The 19,509-nt window shown below is 42.7% G+C and overlaps 2 protein-coding genes across 2 annotated transcripts in view; both read right to left on the reverse strand.

Annotated features, from left to right (window-relative positions):
- Nucleotides 1-3,039: 3,039 nt before the first annotated feature.
- On the reverse strand, nt 3,040-4,667 carry LOC308329575 (tubulin alpha chain-like; the record flags this gene model as incomplete). Its single annotated transcript, XM_080783951.1, has 3 exons — nt 3,040-4,082; nt 4,199-4,347; nt 4,442-4,667. 3 exons carry the CDS (start codon nt 4,665-4,667, stop codon nt 3,105-3,107), a joined length of 1,353 nt encoding a protein of 450 aa, XP_080640077.1. The 3' UTR covers nt 3,040-3,104.
- Nucleotides 4,668-9,842: 5,175 nt separating this feature from the next.
- Nucleotides 9,843-19,509, reverse strand: part of dph6 (diphthamine biosynthesis 6) — a 75,323-nt gene continuing 65,656 nt past the window's right edge. The window contains exons 14-15 of the mRNA XM_080783619.1: nt 16,855-17,245; nt 9,843-11,862 (exon numbers count right to left, since the gene is read on the reverse strand). Coding sequence (XP_080639745.1) covers nt 11,744-11,862; nt 16,855-17,245 — 510 coding nt within the window. The 3' untranslated portion in view covers nt 9,843-11,743. The remainder of the gene's footprint in view (nt 11,863-16,854; nt 17,246-19,509) is intronic.

A 19,509-nucleotide genomic window follows, 5' to 3' on the forward strand; every position in this document is an offset into this window, starting at 1 on the left:
AATCATCACCAGGGGTGCCATCACCAAAAGGTCTTTACACTACAGTCCCGACTAAACCAAAAATATATATATACATAAATGAAGAAAACGGTGGTCTTTTTTTTTAATGAATTTGGGTATTCCTCTAAACGTGTATTGTGTGCATGAGAATGACACTGAAATGACATCAGAACTTTGTTGTGACTTATAGGCTATATGACATAAGTAACAACAATAGTATGGACGTTAAATTAATCTACCAGTTACTTCCTTACCGGCATTTCGACATACCTGGTACATACATTTCGACATACCTGGACCTGGTACAAAACTGAGTCTGTAATTTTAGTTTACTGTAGTATGTTTCAATTCCATGGGCGAATACCCTATTTCAGGGCCACTCAACTCAACAGCAAAAGTCCAAGGGACGCAAGCTAAACATTTCACTTAAAAAAAAAATCTTGTTCAAAACAATGAAAATAACAGTGGCTTCCTCTACCTCAAAGTGAAGGTATTTCAGCTCATGTCTCTGGTCCCCAATTCTTACGCAATATTGTGTAACAAAAATCTGCCCTGTCTTGTTTTTTCATCACCAGGCATATCTGGTAGCCACACTTTAAGTAAATATGGAATAAGAAATAATCTCATTACAATAGTTTGGCATCACTTCAAGGCTGGATTATTTTCCAGGGACAAGTGGAGGCAGATTTTGAGGCTCTGGGTTTTGACAGATATTCCATCTACAGGCCTGCGTGGGTCATCGGTTTTCTTAATCTCATTAATTATCAATTACTATGTTTAGCAAAATTCAGTAAAATGAGATGGTTAAAAATACAGTAAATGTATAACCAAAGGGATGACAAGCATATCCATGTTCATAATGGTGACATACAGTTGTTACCAATAGATGCCAAAACATTGAACAAAGCGTATTTAATATACAAAATCCCCAAACTAAAAGAGTCTTACAGCAGCAGGTAAACTAGCCCCGCAAGCAGAACCCGAATGTAGTAAAGTTTCTGATACTTTATGACTTTACTGCATTGGGTCCTGCTTCACGCTGGGCTGTCGCCAGTTACGCACAAACAAATACAATGTAAACAAGCCATGAGACGGACTTCTGCGCGCTTTTACCATGTTTATTCATGTATTGACTTACGAATGTGCGAACTATAAGTACCTTACATACCATACCGACACATCTCCTGTGTCGCGGAAGCCGTTAAGTATTTTTAATCCATGATTGATTAAAAATGTCGCTTCTTCCTACCTTGTTTATTGACACCTCATTGTACCGCCTATCTGGCTAGCTAGTGGTGCTACAGCTATGACGGAGCAGATCAAAGGCAGGGACGTAGCCCGCAAAGCCAACCGCACATCGGGAGGCGGTACAATAAACGGTAAATAAACAAGAAGAAATCAAAGCGACATTTTTAATCAAACATGGATTAAAAATACTTAACGGCTTCCGCGACACAGGATATTTTATCAGAGGTATGTAAGGTACTTATAGTTCGCACATCCGTAATCAAACACAATACAAAGCGCGGTAATAGCGAGCAGATCGAAGAAAGGTTGAGTTTTTTATATCCGCGTTCCAACAATCGCATTGGAAAATCTTAGCATGACCAGGGACCCTACGGGTCAGCCCGGTTCGGTTCGGATTGGGCTGACCCAGGGGGTTCCGAGAGGGGCTACAGGTAAACATGACATGCACCTGTCAATGATATTACACAGAATTAATTTTGTTTGTTGCTTACTTATAGGGCGTTAGGAGAGTCGGCCTGGTGAGTGGATGGCAAGGAAATTCTTGGGTGTCTTTTCTGCCATAAGTCCATCAGCCATGTCCATCCCCATCCAAGCCGTGGCAAAGGCCATAGTGTCCAACACTCTACTCCAGCCTCAGAACAAGACAGAGATCCTGGAGAACAAAGCCATGTACACTTTGGGCACGGGTGGAGGACAATGAGAGAAGACAGTCATACTGTCATTCAGCACGTACGTCCATCATTTCTCACTATGCCTACGGGTGATTCACATGTGATTTTCATGATCTAAGAAATTACTGTGTGAGGGTGCAGTACTTAGTTTAGACTAGTCAATTTAGTTATCAGGTTATCAAACACCACAAAAACAGAAACCTAACCTCCCACGGGGCAGCACACCTAAACCTAAACTTAACCCATGGCTAACCAACCCATGGCTAACCAATGACTAGTCTAAACTAAGTATGCACCACCCTGCCTTGTAATCAATGCCAAAAATATATTTTATAATATGCCATTTAAGCTAGGGAGTAGAAAATATGAATGTCTGATAAATTGACTGTGCAAGATTTACTAAGGGAATATTGTATGTTAACTTTTCTTTCTGATACAAAGGGATTGTATTAATGTTCTTGACATGAACCTATAGTGTTTGCCCCATTTCTTCCAATCTTGGGTATCCTACTTGCCAGATCAGTCTGTTCCTGTGTTTTCGACAGTCATGTATTCAGTGCTTGTGGCCACCATTAAGATATAACGTTCATATCTAGAATGTTTAAAGTGAGTGAAATACTCCCCATTAAAACTTACTATAAAATAGTTCCTGATCAATGTGGACTTGCTTCAAGCTAAAAAAAATAAAAATAAAAAGTACAAATGCAGTCAAGGTCCCAGCAGACTTGTCCAAGTGTGTATACACCCAGAAGTGAAGATTTTAGTTAGAAATGTTAACTGAACATTTGCAAAACAATCTTAAGATTTAAAAACTGTCATGTCATGCCCACATGCTTGAACCCCTTGAGCAGTAACAATGTTTTACGTGGATTAAAATGGTCTCATACCAATTAGTCTTTAACCATGTGTCACTAGATCATACCAGTGACTCAGTCTGAACTGAAGGGATTGTTGAAGCTGAACTAAAGTTTTGTTGAAGCTCAGCTGGGCCTCAAAAAGGGAAAACACACAAAACCTTAAGTTAAAAGAAGGATAAACCAGACAAATTAACTGCTTATACAAATTGTAATTTAATAAGTTCACACAATCACAGGAATGAATGCAAAACAGGAGCGGATCTCACATGACCCATTTCACCCCCCAATCCCATTACTTCCGGCCAACAGCAAACCGGAAGACAAGAGCCTAATAGTCTTCCTCATCATCCTCGTCCGCCCCAGCACTGTCAGCGCCCACTTCTTCGTAATCCTTCTCTAGGGCAGCCATGTCCTCTCTAGCCTCAGAGAACTCCCCCTCCTCCATCCCCTCGCCGACATACCAGTGGACAAAGGCCCTTTTGGCATACATCAGGTCAAACTTGTGGTTAAGGCGTGCCCAGGCCTCAGCGATGGCTGTTGTGTTGCTGAGCATGCAGACAGCCCTCTGGACCTTGGCCAAGTCTCCTCCAGGAACCACTGTGGGAGCCTGGTAGTTGATGCCCACCTTGAAGCCTGTGGGGCACCAGTCCACAAACTGGATGCTGCGTTTGGTCTTGATTGCAGCAATGGCAGAGTTGACATCCTTTGGCACCACATCTCCACGGTACAGAAGACAGCAGGCCATGTATTTACCACGACGGGGATCACACTTCACCATCTGATTGGCCGGCTCGAAGCAGGAGTTGGTGATCTGGGCGACCGACAGCTGTTCATGATACGCCTTCTCTGCAGAGATGACTGGGGCATAGGTGGTCAGTGGGAAGTGAATGCGAGGGTAAGGCACCAAGTTGGTCTGGAACTCTGTCAGGTCAACATTCAGGGCACCATCAAAGCGAAGGGAGGCGGTGATTGAAGACACAATTTGGCTGATGAGCCTGTTGAGGTTAATGTAAGACGGCCTCTCCACGTCCAGGTTCCTTTGGCAGATGTCAAAGATGGCCTCGTTGTCCACCATGAAGGCACAGTCTGAGTGTTCCAGGGTGGTGTGCGTGGTCAGGATGGAGTTGTAGGGCTCCACTACAGCTGTGGACACCTGGGGAGCCGGGTAGACGGCAAACTCAAGTTTGGACTTCTTTCCATAATCAACAGACAGCCTCTCCATCAGCAGGGAAGCAAAGCCAGAGCCTGTGCCACCACCAAAGCTGTGGAAGATGAGAAACCCTTGAAGGCCAGTGCACTGGTCAGACTGAAAAAAAGAAAATACATATTCACAACAGAAAAAACAAACCAATACATGGATAAAAAATACTATTTTCACAACAATTATCCAAACCGTTTACAAATTAAAGCAAAGGCCCTCACCATCTTGCGAATTCTCTCCATGACCAGGTCAATGACCTCCTTGCCGACGGTGTAGTGTCCGCGGGCGTAGTTGTTGGCTGCATCCTCCTTTCCTGTGATCAACTGTTCAGGGTGGAACAGCTGGCGGTACATTCCTTTACGCACTTCATCTGTGAATAGGTTTACAGGAGACAGTTGACAGTTAGTACTTTGACTTCTGTTCCAAGTTGTGACTAAAGTAGCAAGGGATTTGTTTAACTGTACCAATGACAGTGGGTTCCAGGTCAACAAAGACAGCTCTGGGGACATGCTTTCCTGCTCCAGTCTCGCTGAAGAAGGTGCTAAAGGAGTCATTGGCCACTTCGGTCTTATCACTGGGCATCCGTCCATCAGGCTGGATGCCATGCTCCAGGCAGTACAGCTCCCAGCAAGTGTTGCCGATCTGGACTCCAGCTTGGCCAACGTGAATGGAAAGACACTCTCGCTGCATAGGAAGAGAGGGGCGGGGGGGGGGTTCAAATAGGACTGAAGTGGCTAATGCCTGTTTTGTAATAAAAGCCTACAAAAGTAGCCAACTAATGTTTTCAAATATTGCAGTGGCGTAAATAATATTTGCCTCAGATTGAAGATACTCAAAGTAGAAGTACAGTACTTGAGTAAATGTACTTGCAAACTATTGGCAACACCATCAGATAATAATACATTTTTATTTGTATAGCACCTTTCATGACATGAAATGCAGCTCAAAGTGCTTTACAGAGCAATGGAGAAAAAAGAAAAGAAAAGCAAGGCATAAACATTAAAAAAAACAAGCAGTAATGCAATACAGTGAGGACATGAATAACAAAAAATAAAAGATCAATTAAAAGCAAGGGTGTAGAAGTGGGTCTTGAGCTGTGCTTTAAAAATGTCTACAGAGGCTGCCTGTCGAAGGTACAGTGGGAGTTTGTTCCATGCTGTCGGCCCGTAGAAGCAAAAAGCTGCTTCCCCGTATTTTTTTGTTGCCATTTCTTTAGGCAAAGCGAGCAGGCCAGCAGTGGAAGACCTTAGGGGGCGGTTTGGGACATATTTAGGCAGGCAGTCATGTAGGTAGGAAGGTAAGAGACCATTTAGAGCTTTATACACAAGTATAGCATTTCATGCTAGACAGACAGGTCAACAGCGGGTCTAAAGATACCAATGTGTGTTCAATTTAGTGTAGCAGAACCTTCAGTGAGCCAAGTCAGCCAACACAGCAGCACTTCCTTGACAAACTACATGTCAAGGAGGAACTAACATTAGACAATTATTTAGCCATGTGAATATGGCTGCACTGTCCCTTATTCTGGTGAAAACATATTTTCATACACATGCATCTATTCATGTGCACATACATGCAGATCATTTTAAGGGTCCCTACAGCAGCATAAAGAAGTACTGCATGGTTCCAATTCATTGGTTCATTTCACACAGGTATAGTCTTATATGATCTATAAAAGCATGGCCTATGCATCATTAGTTTTGGATATCAATCAGTCAGTCAGCACTCAGCAGCAACTTACTCACCATTTTTGTGAGTATGTCCTTCGAGTATAAGCTCAAACCAAAGCGTTGTTGTTTCTCACTTGAAGAATGCTTCCCACAGACAGGCAGTCAGGCGCTCTTTTTATAGGACACTGATTAGCTGGGGAGCTCTGTAGTCATCAGCCATTGGTTGACACGGAATTGTAGACTAGACAAGGTGGTGGTTGTTGGTGAAATCACCCAATCTAGAGCTAAGGGGATAACAAACTAATCTCAGTGGTATCATGACATGATGGTTTCTCTCTTGTTAAAACTATCCCTTTGGTATAACTATCTCTGGACTTAGCCGTTCGGGCAACTTCACATTAGCCTACCTAGTAAAAGTACCTTTTCCAAAGATTGTCAAGCGTTTTCCAAAATAGCTATAATCAAAATGACAGAGTGGGGTATGGGGGGTGGGAGTTTGGGAGTTTGGGAGATTGACGTACAAACGTTTTGGCATCAAAATATACTTTGAGTACCAAGTACTCAAAATTTCAGAAAATAGATCCACATGCTCATAACAAGTCACATTGTAGATCGGACTTATGTGGTTACTGTAGGTTTTGTACTAATAATAAAATCTGCAAAGTAACAAGTACTAAAGCTGTCAAATGCTGTAATTTTAGTGGAGTAGAAGAAACAAAAATGGAAAGTAAAGTAAAAGTACCACAATATTTTACTGTGCATTGTAAGCAGTAAGCACGTCTTCTATAGTACTTGAGTAAATGTACTTTAAGTTACTTAGTTTGTCCTCCCTTGAAAAACGCCTGTGCATGGTTTCTGCCTGAGGCTAATTAGTTTACACCAGCCAATGACTAGATAACCAGCTGTACTAATCGGGTTGATATACGTAATGGTCTTAACTCCAAATGTATACATCACACAGTTTTATATCTTCTAAATATCTCAAACACTACAAATTGTTTCAAAGTAAAAATCTCAAGTGTGCATTTCCACCAGTAAGGTGGATGTTTTGTGAAAGTATGAAGGAACTTCATACTTGCCTCTGACAGTAATATTGTAATTTGACCTAAAACTAACCCAAACTCAGCTGATTTTGTATCTTCAATATATCCTGAATAACAGAAAAAAGTTGCCTGGAATTGTCTGAGGGGAAAGTGTTGAAAATTGCTTGTACAGTATGGCCATAGACATCCTATATAAGGCAAATATCGTCTAGATTTCCTTTGGCCATAGCCACTTGCACAAATGAGCTGACATTTGTGATGACGGCTATGGCCGTTTTTAGCCCAATGAGTGTTTTTATGCAAAACTAATGCTTGGAATGGATTCAGCATCATGAAAACCCTCTAGTTTGACATGTCACATGTTACTTAAAGCAAAAGGAAACTTAGAAAATATTTGGCAACTTTTCTTCTGTTATTTAGGATATATTGAAGATACAAAGTCAGCTGAGTTTTTTTGTTTTTTTTTAGGTTGATCATGTATTTTCCATAGATTTCCTGTACTATAGGAGTCTACTGGCCCAACACAATCTCCAATGCCAACCTGTGGGACCTCACTACACAAGACACAATAGAAACACAGATCAGGAGGAGGAAATGGACATGGATAGGACATACATGCACTAACATGGAACCCGCAAGGCAAGAGGAAGAGAGGAATGCCTAGAGCCACCTGGAGAAGAACCACAGAGATGAATTCACAAGGGCTGTCATGGCAACAACTGGAGCGAAGAGGATGGAGGAGCCTCATCAAAGGCCTATGTTCATCAGGGAATTTAAAGGCCTATTAAAGTAAGTAAGTATAAGTACAGTTGTAAGTTGTATTTCTTAAGTTTTAAAAGTTAAATATAAAAGAAAACTATAAAACATTTCAAAGTGAAAAGCATACGTGTCCACATTCATCTGGATTTTTTATTTTATTATTACAGCTTGAATGGATTTTCTAAGTGAAAGTAGCCTATGTAGGAGTAGTTAGACCGGTGCCAAACTTTTGAGGTGAATATAGTATAGAAAGTGTATAATATCTTCAGTGTGCTCACTGCTATACTGCAGCTGTAGTGTACAGTATCGGTGTATAACTTCACGCATAATATTGACAGCAATATGCAGCAGTACACGACTGTACAGTGATATTGCAGTCTGACTAATAATAATAATATATAATAATAAAAATGTAATAATAATAACAACAACAACAACAATAGTTTTTTGTGTTCACAGCAGGCAATAATAATAATAATAATAATAATAAAAACGTCTGGGTTTCCGAGGCTAGGCACTGACTCGCTGACGCACTGGACCAGGGCTACAGCAAGCCCAAACAGCCATCAATGTATATTGATGCCAGATACATTTAGCTAATATTGCTCAAACTGAAATGCTGGAAACCGTTAACAGCTTTCTATAGTATAGACACTAGCGACACTGCGTGGCCATTTAATGTCACAGTGAATCTCAGTCATCTTTTTGATCCGGCGATGTATCGTTCCATCCATCCTTGAGCTTGGGGGCGTGTCGATGGAGAAGGATGGCGTCACACGCACTCAGGAGTCAGACCGCGAATACCAAACAAAACAGCAAACCGAGAAGGAAGGACAAGAGGAAAAGGATTAATCATTCTTGAGACATCTTGTAGCCTACTAGTTTCTTTCCTAATAATTAACAACCAACTCATTTCCTAGTGTGTTTCTGCAGCAGCTGCTTGGAAAGCATGCTGGTCTATTCCTCTCGTTTTATGTATAGCCTACTTACTGGGCAGTTGTGTGCCTGCTACTACAACCATTCTCGCTATATACTTTAATTCCCGGTAAAGCTCTTTAAATTTGGAACTATAAAATAGAGTAGGCTATTACTGAAAGGTCGTACACAAAGCAGTTTCAGGTAGCCTGCATGAATTTGTTCATGTGTAAATAAGCATGTAGGAAACAGGATGGATCTGGGTGGGCATTAGTGGGCGCAATCCATATAGTAGGTGGAAATGAATCGCCGTCTCTTTTTTCTTTTCGCAGATAAGTAAGCCTGGGACCGAGGCTACCGTGACGTCTCTTGCGTTGGTGTCAGATGACAATATTTATATTAACCACACGAGGGCAGCAGACTCCACTCAATAGCATGTGGGGTCATGGGGTGGTGGTCACGCTACACTACATAAGTCATTGTTGTGAGTGGCCATGACTAGTGGCTCTCATAATCCACGAAGGAACACATGTCAAAGAGGCTCCAAAACATGAAAACAAACAAAACCACAGTCATAATGGGAAATAGGCCACAGTTTTTGAAGGTGTCTAATTCATAGGCCTGGATTTTCTTTCTTCAAAATTTCAAAAAACATGGGCTATAACCCATCGTTTTTTTCATTTTTTTCATATGCTCAAAAATGATGAAAAACGGCGTGCCATAGTATGCCGTACAATATGGGCTATAGCCCACGGTCCAAAATTTCCTCAATTTCCGCAATTTCCAATTTCCGCAATTTCCAATTTCCACAATTTTCAATTTCCGCAATTTCCAATTTCCGCAATTTTCAATTTCCGCAATTTCCAATTTCCGCAATTTTCCGCAACACTCCGCAATTCCTCCGCAATACTCCGCAATTAAAAAAAAAAAAAACATAACCCATGAAGTACCAGAAGTACCAGTACCAGTGCCTTAGCTTTTGTGTATTCAACTATTTGGGTAACGTGAGCTTTATCCTCTAATTCAGTGGTTCCCAAAGTGGGGTCCGGGGACCCCCAGGGGTACCTGAGGGAGTTCCAGGGGGAACCCATCTATTTTGTTCATGTTCATAAAGTGCTTAAAGCAGTGGTTCCCAAACTTTTTCATGTCAAGGACCCCCAAATTGACACTACTTAGCCTGTGGACCCCCATTTGAAAAGATATGCCAGGTCTACACCTGGTCTAGGGCACCAAGTCAGCATTCATTTGAAATCGGTGCTGTAGCCTACTGCCACGACTAGGAAGAATCACACACATCAGCCTCGAGGAGGTAGCACACATGCAGTTAAAGTCCATGTGCCAGGCCACAATGACAAGGGCTGCAGTGCAGTACACTGTGCACAATGGACAATGTTGGCCACAATGACTACTTTTGTGTGTAGAGTGGTTGCAGGTTTGATAGAAAATTCACATTTGACAAAACACACCAGAAAACGAAATGTCACCCTTGTCTTTATTCATTCTCGAGAGTAAACAACACAATGATCATACAAAATGAATGGGTATAAAGCCGTAGGGCCACACTATGGCTTGGTTGAGGGTGCGATGATATACTTGGTGGTTTTGCTTGTGTCTGTCTGAAAACAACATCTTAGTCTACTGGAAAAAGACATAATGGAGTGTTTACTGTGGTGAGTGAGCAACAAGTGGTTGTCTGGCTATGTGTGTGGCGCTAAACTTTATATGGCTGAATTCTTACACTGAATGAAAAGCTGACTATTTATTTTGTATTTAACCTTTAGACTGGTCTGTTATTTCACAGAGCATCCAACTTTTGTTCAGCAATTTAATAAAGACATTTCTTTATTTTATCTATTTAGTTTTCTCTTCTAAAATTAAACTGTTTTTCTTTTTCATTCTCTTCATGTTCCATTAAATCAAGAAAAGCTGGCCAACAAAACATCACTGTCTTTAAGTTTTGCCAAAAGGCAAAGTACTTTAGTTGACATCAAAAAATTAATTAATGTATGTCCTGTAACAATTTTGATGGTTTAATTTAATGTTAATCAAGCAGTGTAGTTGTTTTGCTTTACTAAAATAATACTGATGAAATGAAATGAGGCTGCTCTTGGTTTGATGTGTTGAACCTCGAGTGAACCAGTTGCATCATTCCATAATTAGAATAGGAGGGTGTCAAAATCTCCCACTGTGGAGGAGCCTTTAAACAGAATGCGTAAACATTAACACATATTTATGGTGGTCTGGTTTGCTCACCCTCATAGATAATTGCTTGTTTATGCTATTCGACCCCCAATAAAAGTCTTCAGGATCTGCTGTTTCTGATAACAACAATGAACACAACAGCTAGATGTCTGAAGATCAATAGCCCACAGTGCTGAGTGCTCCCGCCATCACTGGCACAATGAAGAGAATAACTGGAGTGAAGACATTCCAATTCCGATCGTCAATATGGTTCATGATCTTTGAGAAAATAAATGTTCCAGGACCAATGGTTAATGGTGTTGTTTTCCTTCCAATGCACTGCATCACAAAAATCCCAATGAAACACACACACGGACGCACACGCACGCACGCGCCCTGCAGCTGTATGGGGTAACGTCCCTCTCCCATTAACCAGGCTGCCTTAGAATCGATGGAGAACATAAAGAGGCTTAATCTTTTCGGGTGCTTGGTCGTGATTGCCTATTACACGATAATAACACACCTCTGTCCCATGGAGCATGAGAGGGAAGAACACAGTCACGTTACCCACCTACAGTACATAACACATCGCCACAAAACAGTCACCAAGTAAATCTATAGGTTTCCATCTCCTGCACAGATGGTGTCAGCGGTGGCACGGCGTCTTTATGAGGGGGGAGTTAGCTAGCGTGCTAAGAGAGGCTCCATCAGACACAGCGGGAGATGCAGGGATACACTTTATCACCTCATGGTGTGAGACTTCTGGTGTCTTTCTGTCTTTTCTGGTGACCCTATAACTTTGTGTGCTCTGGTATGTGGCCCTTTAGGTTACAGAGCTTCAACAATGCTGCTCTCCAAGGCAGAGGAACAGCTGTTGCCATACAGAAGTCTGGTAGAGGACACAGTGTATTACTGGTTCTGGGTGTTGGGTTATGTCACTGAACAGATTATATACATGCTCAAAACACTGCATCATCAGAAAACATAACTGTGCATTTAACTGTAGACTCTGTCAACCTTAATTGGGAGTATGTTTTTCTTCAAATCAGGGGTATTTTTTTCTTCCCCTCCACATTTTCTCATTCCGTTTAAAGGCCCTTAAGTTCTTTGGCAGTCCGAGTCTCTCGTTGAGGTACGCCCCATTGAATTCCAGTGCTGTGGATGACTTAAGTCCAGTTTGTTGACTCTGGATGTTTTACTATATACTGAGCCAGCAGGACAGGTGGAGGATCTGGGAGTCAGGCAAGTCCAGGACCGGAACCAGAGCCACAGATGGACTGGACTGGCCGACGGTGCTTCTCAAACATTCCTTAAGACCTGGTGGGGGCGGGGGTGTGGAGGATGGAGGAAAGAAAAGGGTGGGAGGAAGGTAGGATCAGAACTTGAAGAAGTGGTCTGCATGTTAGAGATGAGCATTAGGCCCCCTCAGGGCCTGCACTTAACCCCTAAACTAGAGAACACAGGCATATTTACAAATTATTGACATTTTTAAATGCTTGGCAGATTGCAGCAGCCCCCCACTTTATTTCCCTGCAGTGCAGACATATGGTCAGCAAGCACTGAACTCTATATCTACTGAAACCTCTCCCAGACTCACTAACAGAGCGTTGTATGGCATGCAAACGTGTACACACACACACACACACACACACACACACACACACACACACACACACACACACACACACACACACACACACACACACACACACACACACGCTTGTACAGAGTGAGGAGGGAATAAGCCTGCTGTGCCCTTTTGGACAATTGAGCAGCTTGCTGGGGGGTGTTTTGTGCAATGGATCTTCCATCCCTGTTGTATTGGGACATCAGGAAACTGTGTTGGGACTGTTACTCAGCTTGAATGGAGCTGAGAGATTGTGCGTGTGTGAAAGCGTGCATGCGTGTAGGAGTGTGAGGCAGTGTGAGTGTGCAATGACTGCCTACAGATAGACAGTGCACATGTGAGAATTCATTGAGTGTCTCAGAGCCCAGGGTTGATGACAGTCTGTCCATTTAGCAGAGGCCCGCTGGGATGTCAGGCCTTTCCTCTCCTGCTCCACGCAGTCTAATTGGTCACAAGTGTTCCTGTCACGCGGCTGGCTGTCCTGGCTTATTTCTCCTAGTCTAACAGCATGTTGACTGGGGTGTGGTTACTGGGTTCAGTGTCAGGGTATGCTGTGAATATAACCGATATTCAAGCTAACAATGTCTTGCTTCGTATGAGTATGAAAATAACTCTGAAATCTGCTATTTTCGGGAAGCGATATTGAGATGCGTCAGGGGATGGGCTTTACTATCACTCAACATGATCACATCTGCCAATACATTAGTTGCATACACTACACCGTTACATGTATCTAACAAAATATATGTCAAAATGTACCATAATTGGGTAAACCTTTGTTCATAATTTCAGCAATGGCAGCCAGAGGTTCCACCAAGTTCTGACACTAATGTGAACTTGTACAGAGGGAAATGAGGACAAAAAGGTTGCAAGCACTGTTCAGCACCATTTAATAAGCCCCATCCTCTTTCATTAGAAGCAGACACAGCGTGCCAAACAGCTACACAAAGAGCCCACACAGGCTAATTAGCCAATATGCGCTACAGCTTAAAGTGGCCCCCAATGAACACTGGGCTTTTTTGGGGGTGATATTAAAAGCCTAAATATGTGTTATCTGAGCAAGAGGTACACTCTGGGAAGCGGAATCCTCTGGAGATGACTTGAACACATCGAGCCAGAGAGATCACAGAAAGGGGGAGATGACATTAGAGGAAAAGAAACACGTTTATCAGCCCTCTCACGCAAGGCCTGTTTCATATCAGGATTCAGGACTTTTTGTGTCTCTGTTAAAGCATAGGAAATAATTGCACGATTGCTCTGTTTGAGTGTTTTTGCCTTTATAGAGCTCACAGGAGCTAACGTGTGCATGAGGCTGGAGAGGGTGAAGGTGACCGTGTGAAGTTATTAAGTTATAAAAAAAAATGCATTTCTTTTATGATTCTGCGAGACAGATGAACGAAGAACTGAAATTGACTGTTCTTCTCAGCTACTACAAACCTGTGACTACTTCCCATCCTACAACACCACACCAACTGCCTTCCCTTGGTTGCATGACAATTTCCCATCCCCTAGTCTCCCAAGCCCCCCTTTGGGCAACATGGGGAGTCTCATTGAGAGGCCCAGTGGACAGAGGCCATTAGACGGATTCTAAAAGCAATCACATTAGCAATGGGATGGAACTAAACCATCTACCCAAGGGTACGCGCCATTATTCTGCTTCATGGCAAACACGCAGAGAGTTGAAAAGCCTGCTGTTAAATCTCTCTGTGTTTCAAACACCAAATCATTACTAATGCTCACAACACCCTTTTGTGCAAACCATCAATGACCATTTATGTGGACCTGATTAATATAGAAATATTGTAAGCCTAGACAAGGAGGAGGCGGGGCGATGGTGGTAGTGGGGTGTAGTGCGGTGAAAAGGAGAGAATGGGGCTTCTTGTGTGAAAATATCTGATGCCTGCTGGGCTTAGGGGGCTTTTAAGCTGTGGCCGAGGCCCAAAGCCAGTGGTTTTTAGTTGTGCTACACTGACTCCCAAACTGGTTCAAATTAACCGGTAAACGAGGTGGTAATTAGCAAGTGTTGGCTCATGAAAATTGTTCATTTAGGCCAAGGAGAATGAATGTGGCTGAGAGGCTGGGTGTGTGCAGTAGAGCTTACAGAACATCATATAGTACTAAGTACTGATGTAACAACACAAGCTGTTGTACTGTTGTACTGAACCAGGGCTGGACAATATATCAATATTATGATGATATCGTGATATGAGACTAGATATCGTCTGCAATTTGGATATTGCAATATCATGATATGACTTAAGTGTTGTCTTTTACCGTTTTTAATCACTTACTTATTTCATACAAAACAAATCTAAATTAAGATTTCAAACAATTTGGTCTAAATATTTGATTTTGTCTACATGGCCCAGCCCTACACTGTAGGCCTACTATTCAATTTGTGCTTCAGTTGAATCATTTGTGGTCCACTTCAAAATATGTTTCAAATGTCTGCCAAGTATCTGAATAATCACACGTGCTCCATTCCTTGTCCCTGCAATTATTTCCATCCGTCAATTCATCCACACTACTCTAAATGATTTTACAGCATGAATGAATGGGTGGCACCTACAAAGTAAAAGGTGAGGTCTGCGGGGCTCCTGAATCTCTCTGTCGTGAATAACACATTGAGACAAGATGTTTAAAGGTTTCATTCAAAGCATATGTCCTGTCGATCAGATGTGAATCCTAACGCAAGTAATTTATTTTGTGTGTGTGTGTGTGTGTGTGTGTGTGTGTGTGTGTGTGTGTGTGCGCACGTGTGTGTGTGCGCGGGCGTCACTTGTGTGCGTGCGTGCGTGTGTGCTTGCGTCACGTGCATGCATGCGTGTGTGCGTGCATGTGTGCAGTCACATTACGCTACAGTGTTTGGCAGCAGTCAGTCGTGTGTTGGTGACAGCTAGCGCCAGAGGTGTTACTTTTCTCCCCTTTGACTTTTGGGATTCATCACCCAGTGAGCGTACGCTGTGCCGGTGACCCATAAAAGAGCCTGTGGGTGAGCTTCCAGGGACTGGCTGAGCGTGCAGGGGAACGTAACAGATTCCAGTTCAATGATGAGTCAATATCTGGCTTGAGGGGAATGGTCTGTGTGGTATAGCACAGTTAATAGGAAAATAAAGTAAGAAACGCACATTATAAGCTTCTTTTCTTAGATGGAAAATAATTGCTCTGTTATGTTGGTTGTCCAAAAATGTCTTATTATAAAATAACTGTTTTAAACAGTATGATCCATAGGCTGTCTTTCCACTACAGGAACCCACAGGAAGAATAACAATTGGGAATCCAGAGGAATTTGTCCACCACATAAAATGCTTGTTGTAACGTACATGCTGCTTGTGCCTTGAGAAACAGGAATTATAGTCCACATATTAAACACACATTTCATGGTATGTTGTTGTCCTCTCTAATTTATAAGACTGCCTTAGTGGGCAGTGACCATAAGGGACTGGGAGTGACATGCGACATATAAACCAGACTCAAGCTCACAAAGCCGCAAGTACAAGATAAGTGCCTTCGTCTGCACTAGACAAAGAGCACTCCATAATAAACATTTCAAAATTAATTTGGATGTCACGCTTGGCGTGAACTTAAGCAGATCTCCCCCGAGATCCTCCGAGCAACAGACGAGATTGAATTATGATCATATAATTAGGTGACAAAACAAAGAGCACTGTTTGTGCTCACACATACAAACACACTCATCCCATATAGACCTATCCTTATTCCTATTCATCAACTGGTGACCATCATTTCATGTCCCCTTTCTAACGACAACGAATGATGGAGCTAAAAATGACAGTAAGATGACACGGTTTGGCGTGGATTCAAAACATTTGAATTGATTTCTTCAGTGAGGACGTGACAGGTGAGCCTTGCTTTATATATGTTCTGGTTGCCCTTTTTCCCCCTCGGACAGAGAACATCTCTCTGGATAAAACAAATACCATTCCATATTTGCCTTGATGAGGACCAAGAATACTGAGAGGGGAAGGCGGTGGCATATAAAAGTATAATGATGACAAAAGAGCGTGCCAGCTGCTCTGGGCTACCATACACAATGCAGAAACAACAAACGGCTCACGATAATTAACCCATTTTGGGCGGGAACCCCTTTTGGTGTTCTAAACATTATGTTATAATTTAGCTATTGAAAAATAGCAGATCTACAAGCTCAGTGGCGCGCTACGAGCTTGTAGGTCTGCTATTTTTTTAAATGTATTTCAGAAAAGGAGGCCTAAATGGGTTAAACACGGAGGAAGAAGTGCAGATCCTCCGGAGAGTCTGCTTCCTAGACTACTTGGCGGAGTTTACTTTGGATAGTGTCACCTTCAACTTTATTTGGAGAGAGAGAGGGGGGAGAGGAAGGGAGGGAGAGACGGAGAGAGAGAGAGAGAGAGAGAGAGAGAGAGGGGCTAAGAAAGAATTTGGTAGGAACAGAGAATTATATTTAACCATTTACCTGCCAGAATATCCGACAAGTTGTGAGTTGTTTTTTTCTTTCTGGAAATAAAAGTGTCTGGGTTTCTTGAGGCTAGTTGTGAGCTTGCAGATCAGCTATTTACACAAAGTTTGAAATATAGTGCCCAAAATATGGATGCCAGGTTGAAAGTGGTAACATAAGCTTAAACATTAAATCATGTACACATCCTGTAAAGTGAGTGTGTTGTGTATATTTAATAACATACCTGTAGCAATCGGCACTGCCAAGGAGTGATCAGACTTATAGAAGACCCTGGCGCACAGTGGCGACAGCCCAGTCTCCATCTTCTTCATGGTGTTGTTGAACATGGCACCAATTGCCCCCAGTGCATCCTTCACATCTATTACCCCTAGGTCAGAGTTAGGTGTAGCTTGGGCCAGGGAAAGGGAAAGTGTAGCGCTCTGGCTGTCACTGGACATCACAGTATGGCATTCTATGAATCCACACCCCAACACTGTAGTCATGTGACAGGAAGTCCTTTCTCTGGGATCGTCTCGGGTGGCAGTGACATGCAGCTCAACGGATGCAGCCTTGGGTAAGGCAGGCACCACAGCAACCAATAATGGACTCTGGTTCTCTGGACCCCCAAATGAGCCCTGCAAGATAGAAACACGTTTTTCAAAACTCGTTGGCAAATGCTGCTGTCACACATGCTGTAGATAACATAAAACCTAACAAAAATCGCCCCATCTCATTTCACCAAGATGGGATTTTTCTCTTGCAAAATACCAATTAACATGAGATTGCAAGGTAATAATAGGTTCCTAACAATTTGACAGGAAGGCAGGGGCCAGGGTCTACAAACACCATAAACAAAATGCATGTATCCATTGTTTGCGAGTGAAATCGACAGTCATGACAGCACCCACCAAATATGGCTTTTCACCTTTCAATGAAGATCATTCTCAGAATGTTGTGGCACCATTTCACCTAAGACATTTAGTGGAAAACTGCCTCGATTCTATCTACAAAGTAAAAATGTCTTCATTCTTCTCCTCTACTAGGGGCCATTATCAGCAACAAAATGTCTTGTAGCAGCGTACAATGTGGCCCGCTAATAATACTTGGTGGTAGCTTCATCTGCTAATGGGAGAGAAATGAGTGTTTTATACAACCGTCATTTCAGTCGGAGTCGATAGGGCAAAAACACTTAACCCCCTTTTCAATTTGCTGGATCAATTTTCATCCACTTACACCCCACTTCGTAAGTGCAGAATAATAACAGGTTACATACACTTTATTTTGAAACTCACTCACGAAAAAAGAGACATCATTGACAAGAGCAGACAGCAGCCTCTTTTCCCCTTTGACAGACGAACCCGTCATGACCCAATCCACCAGTTTCAGCAAAGCAGCACTTACCTTCAGATTAAACTTTAGCCACGGCCTAATTGTGTATCAACAGCTAACCTCTCACCTTTAAGAGTGAAAAACATTGCGGGGGCACAGTGTGTGTGTGTGTGTGTGTGTGTGTGTGTGCACGCGTGCATGCTAATGTTAGAGGAGGGTAAGGACTTCCTTAGTCCACTATAGTGTGTACACACGGTGCAGTGATCAACAACAACTGTCACAGTGGCGAACAATAGCCGTGTCATTGTGAACCTGTTAGCATGTAGGGCAAAGTGACAGCACACATACACACATCTCTGCTTTGATAAATGTTAGATTAGCGACTGGCACAAGGTAGGTATTCTCCTGGAGGGGACAGCTCGTACACTTGTCAATAGAGATCGCCCAGAATGCAGGGAGGCTGGAGAGACTCAGCCAGGCTTAAAGGCCACCATGCAGGCCTTGCAGGTACATCACCAGACCAGCCATCCACAAAGAGTTGGGAGGGATCTTGGTGTTGTGCTGCAATCCTAGCCCTGCCTGCATATTATTGACACATTTGCTGACTTTATCATCATCATCGTTATTATTATTATTATTATTATTATTATTATTATTATATGTCAGGTATGTCTTTTTGTTATGACACTCCATTATAAATGAAGAATATTAATATAATATCCAATTGTTTATTTTGCCGAAACCAACATACAGTTGCTCAGAGATAACAAGAAAAAGAAGAATGCAGAAGTAACGCTTAGAATTGGATGACGACACTACTTTAGAGTTCCAAACATTGAATCATCATAATGGGTCTTGGAAGGACATGCAACACAGATCTCCATTAGATGTACCGGTACTGTACTATTTGTTCAACTATTGTGCCCTGGTTGTTGCTGACTTTTCTTTGCTGAGGTGGTTTGGTCATTTATGTCTTTTCATGCATCCAAATAAGTTATACATGTGGTACATTTCTGTGTGAATAATATGGTGTGCTTGTACTGTATGTGTGTGCATGTTTCAAGCACCGACTGTGGTCAGAACTTAATTACAGCCAGCCTCTCTCGGCCAGGGGATGCCAGAGGGGTAGAACTCCAAATGGCTGACACCCCTGTCTGACCAGAAATCATTTATTAGATTAATCCAATAAAATAAAGAGGTGACAAAATCTTGATGTATGGTGGAGCTAAGTGCCGGAGTGGCAAGTCGGAGGGCTGGCTGGAAGGTGGCAGTGTGTGTGTGCGTGCGTGCGAGACAGGTCTGTCCCACTGTACAGCAGTTAAGGCAATCCATCTCATTACTTCATCCCCACTCCAGTTCCAGCCCAGTCTCTAGGCCCACTCCATCTACAGCCAGCAGGTAAAACCCATGAAGTCTGGATCTGCTGCGTTCAGCTCTCTATACGTTGATGGGGTGTGACCTGCTTTTCTTTATGTTTGTTTTTTTTCCACTCCCCCTCCTCCCAATCCCGTTTTCCCCTCTTTCTGTTGCCCGTGCGCCTGGAGCGTGCAGCCGGTCGGAGGGCCGAGAG

This window comes from Protomyctophum bolini (assembly GCF_963924005.1).
Source record: "Protomyctophum bolini genome assembly, chromosome: 15".
NCBI classification, from domain to species: domain Eukaryota; kingdom Metazoa; phylum Chordata; class Actinopteri; order Myctophiformes; family Myctophidae; genus Protomyctophum; species Protomyctophum bolini.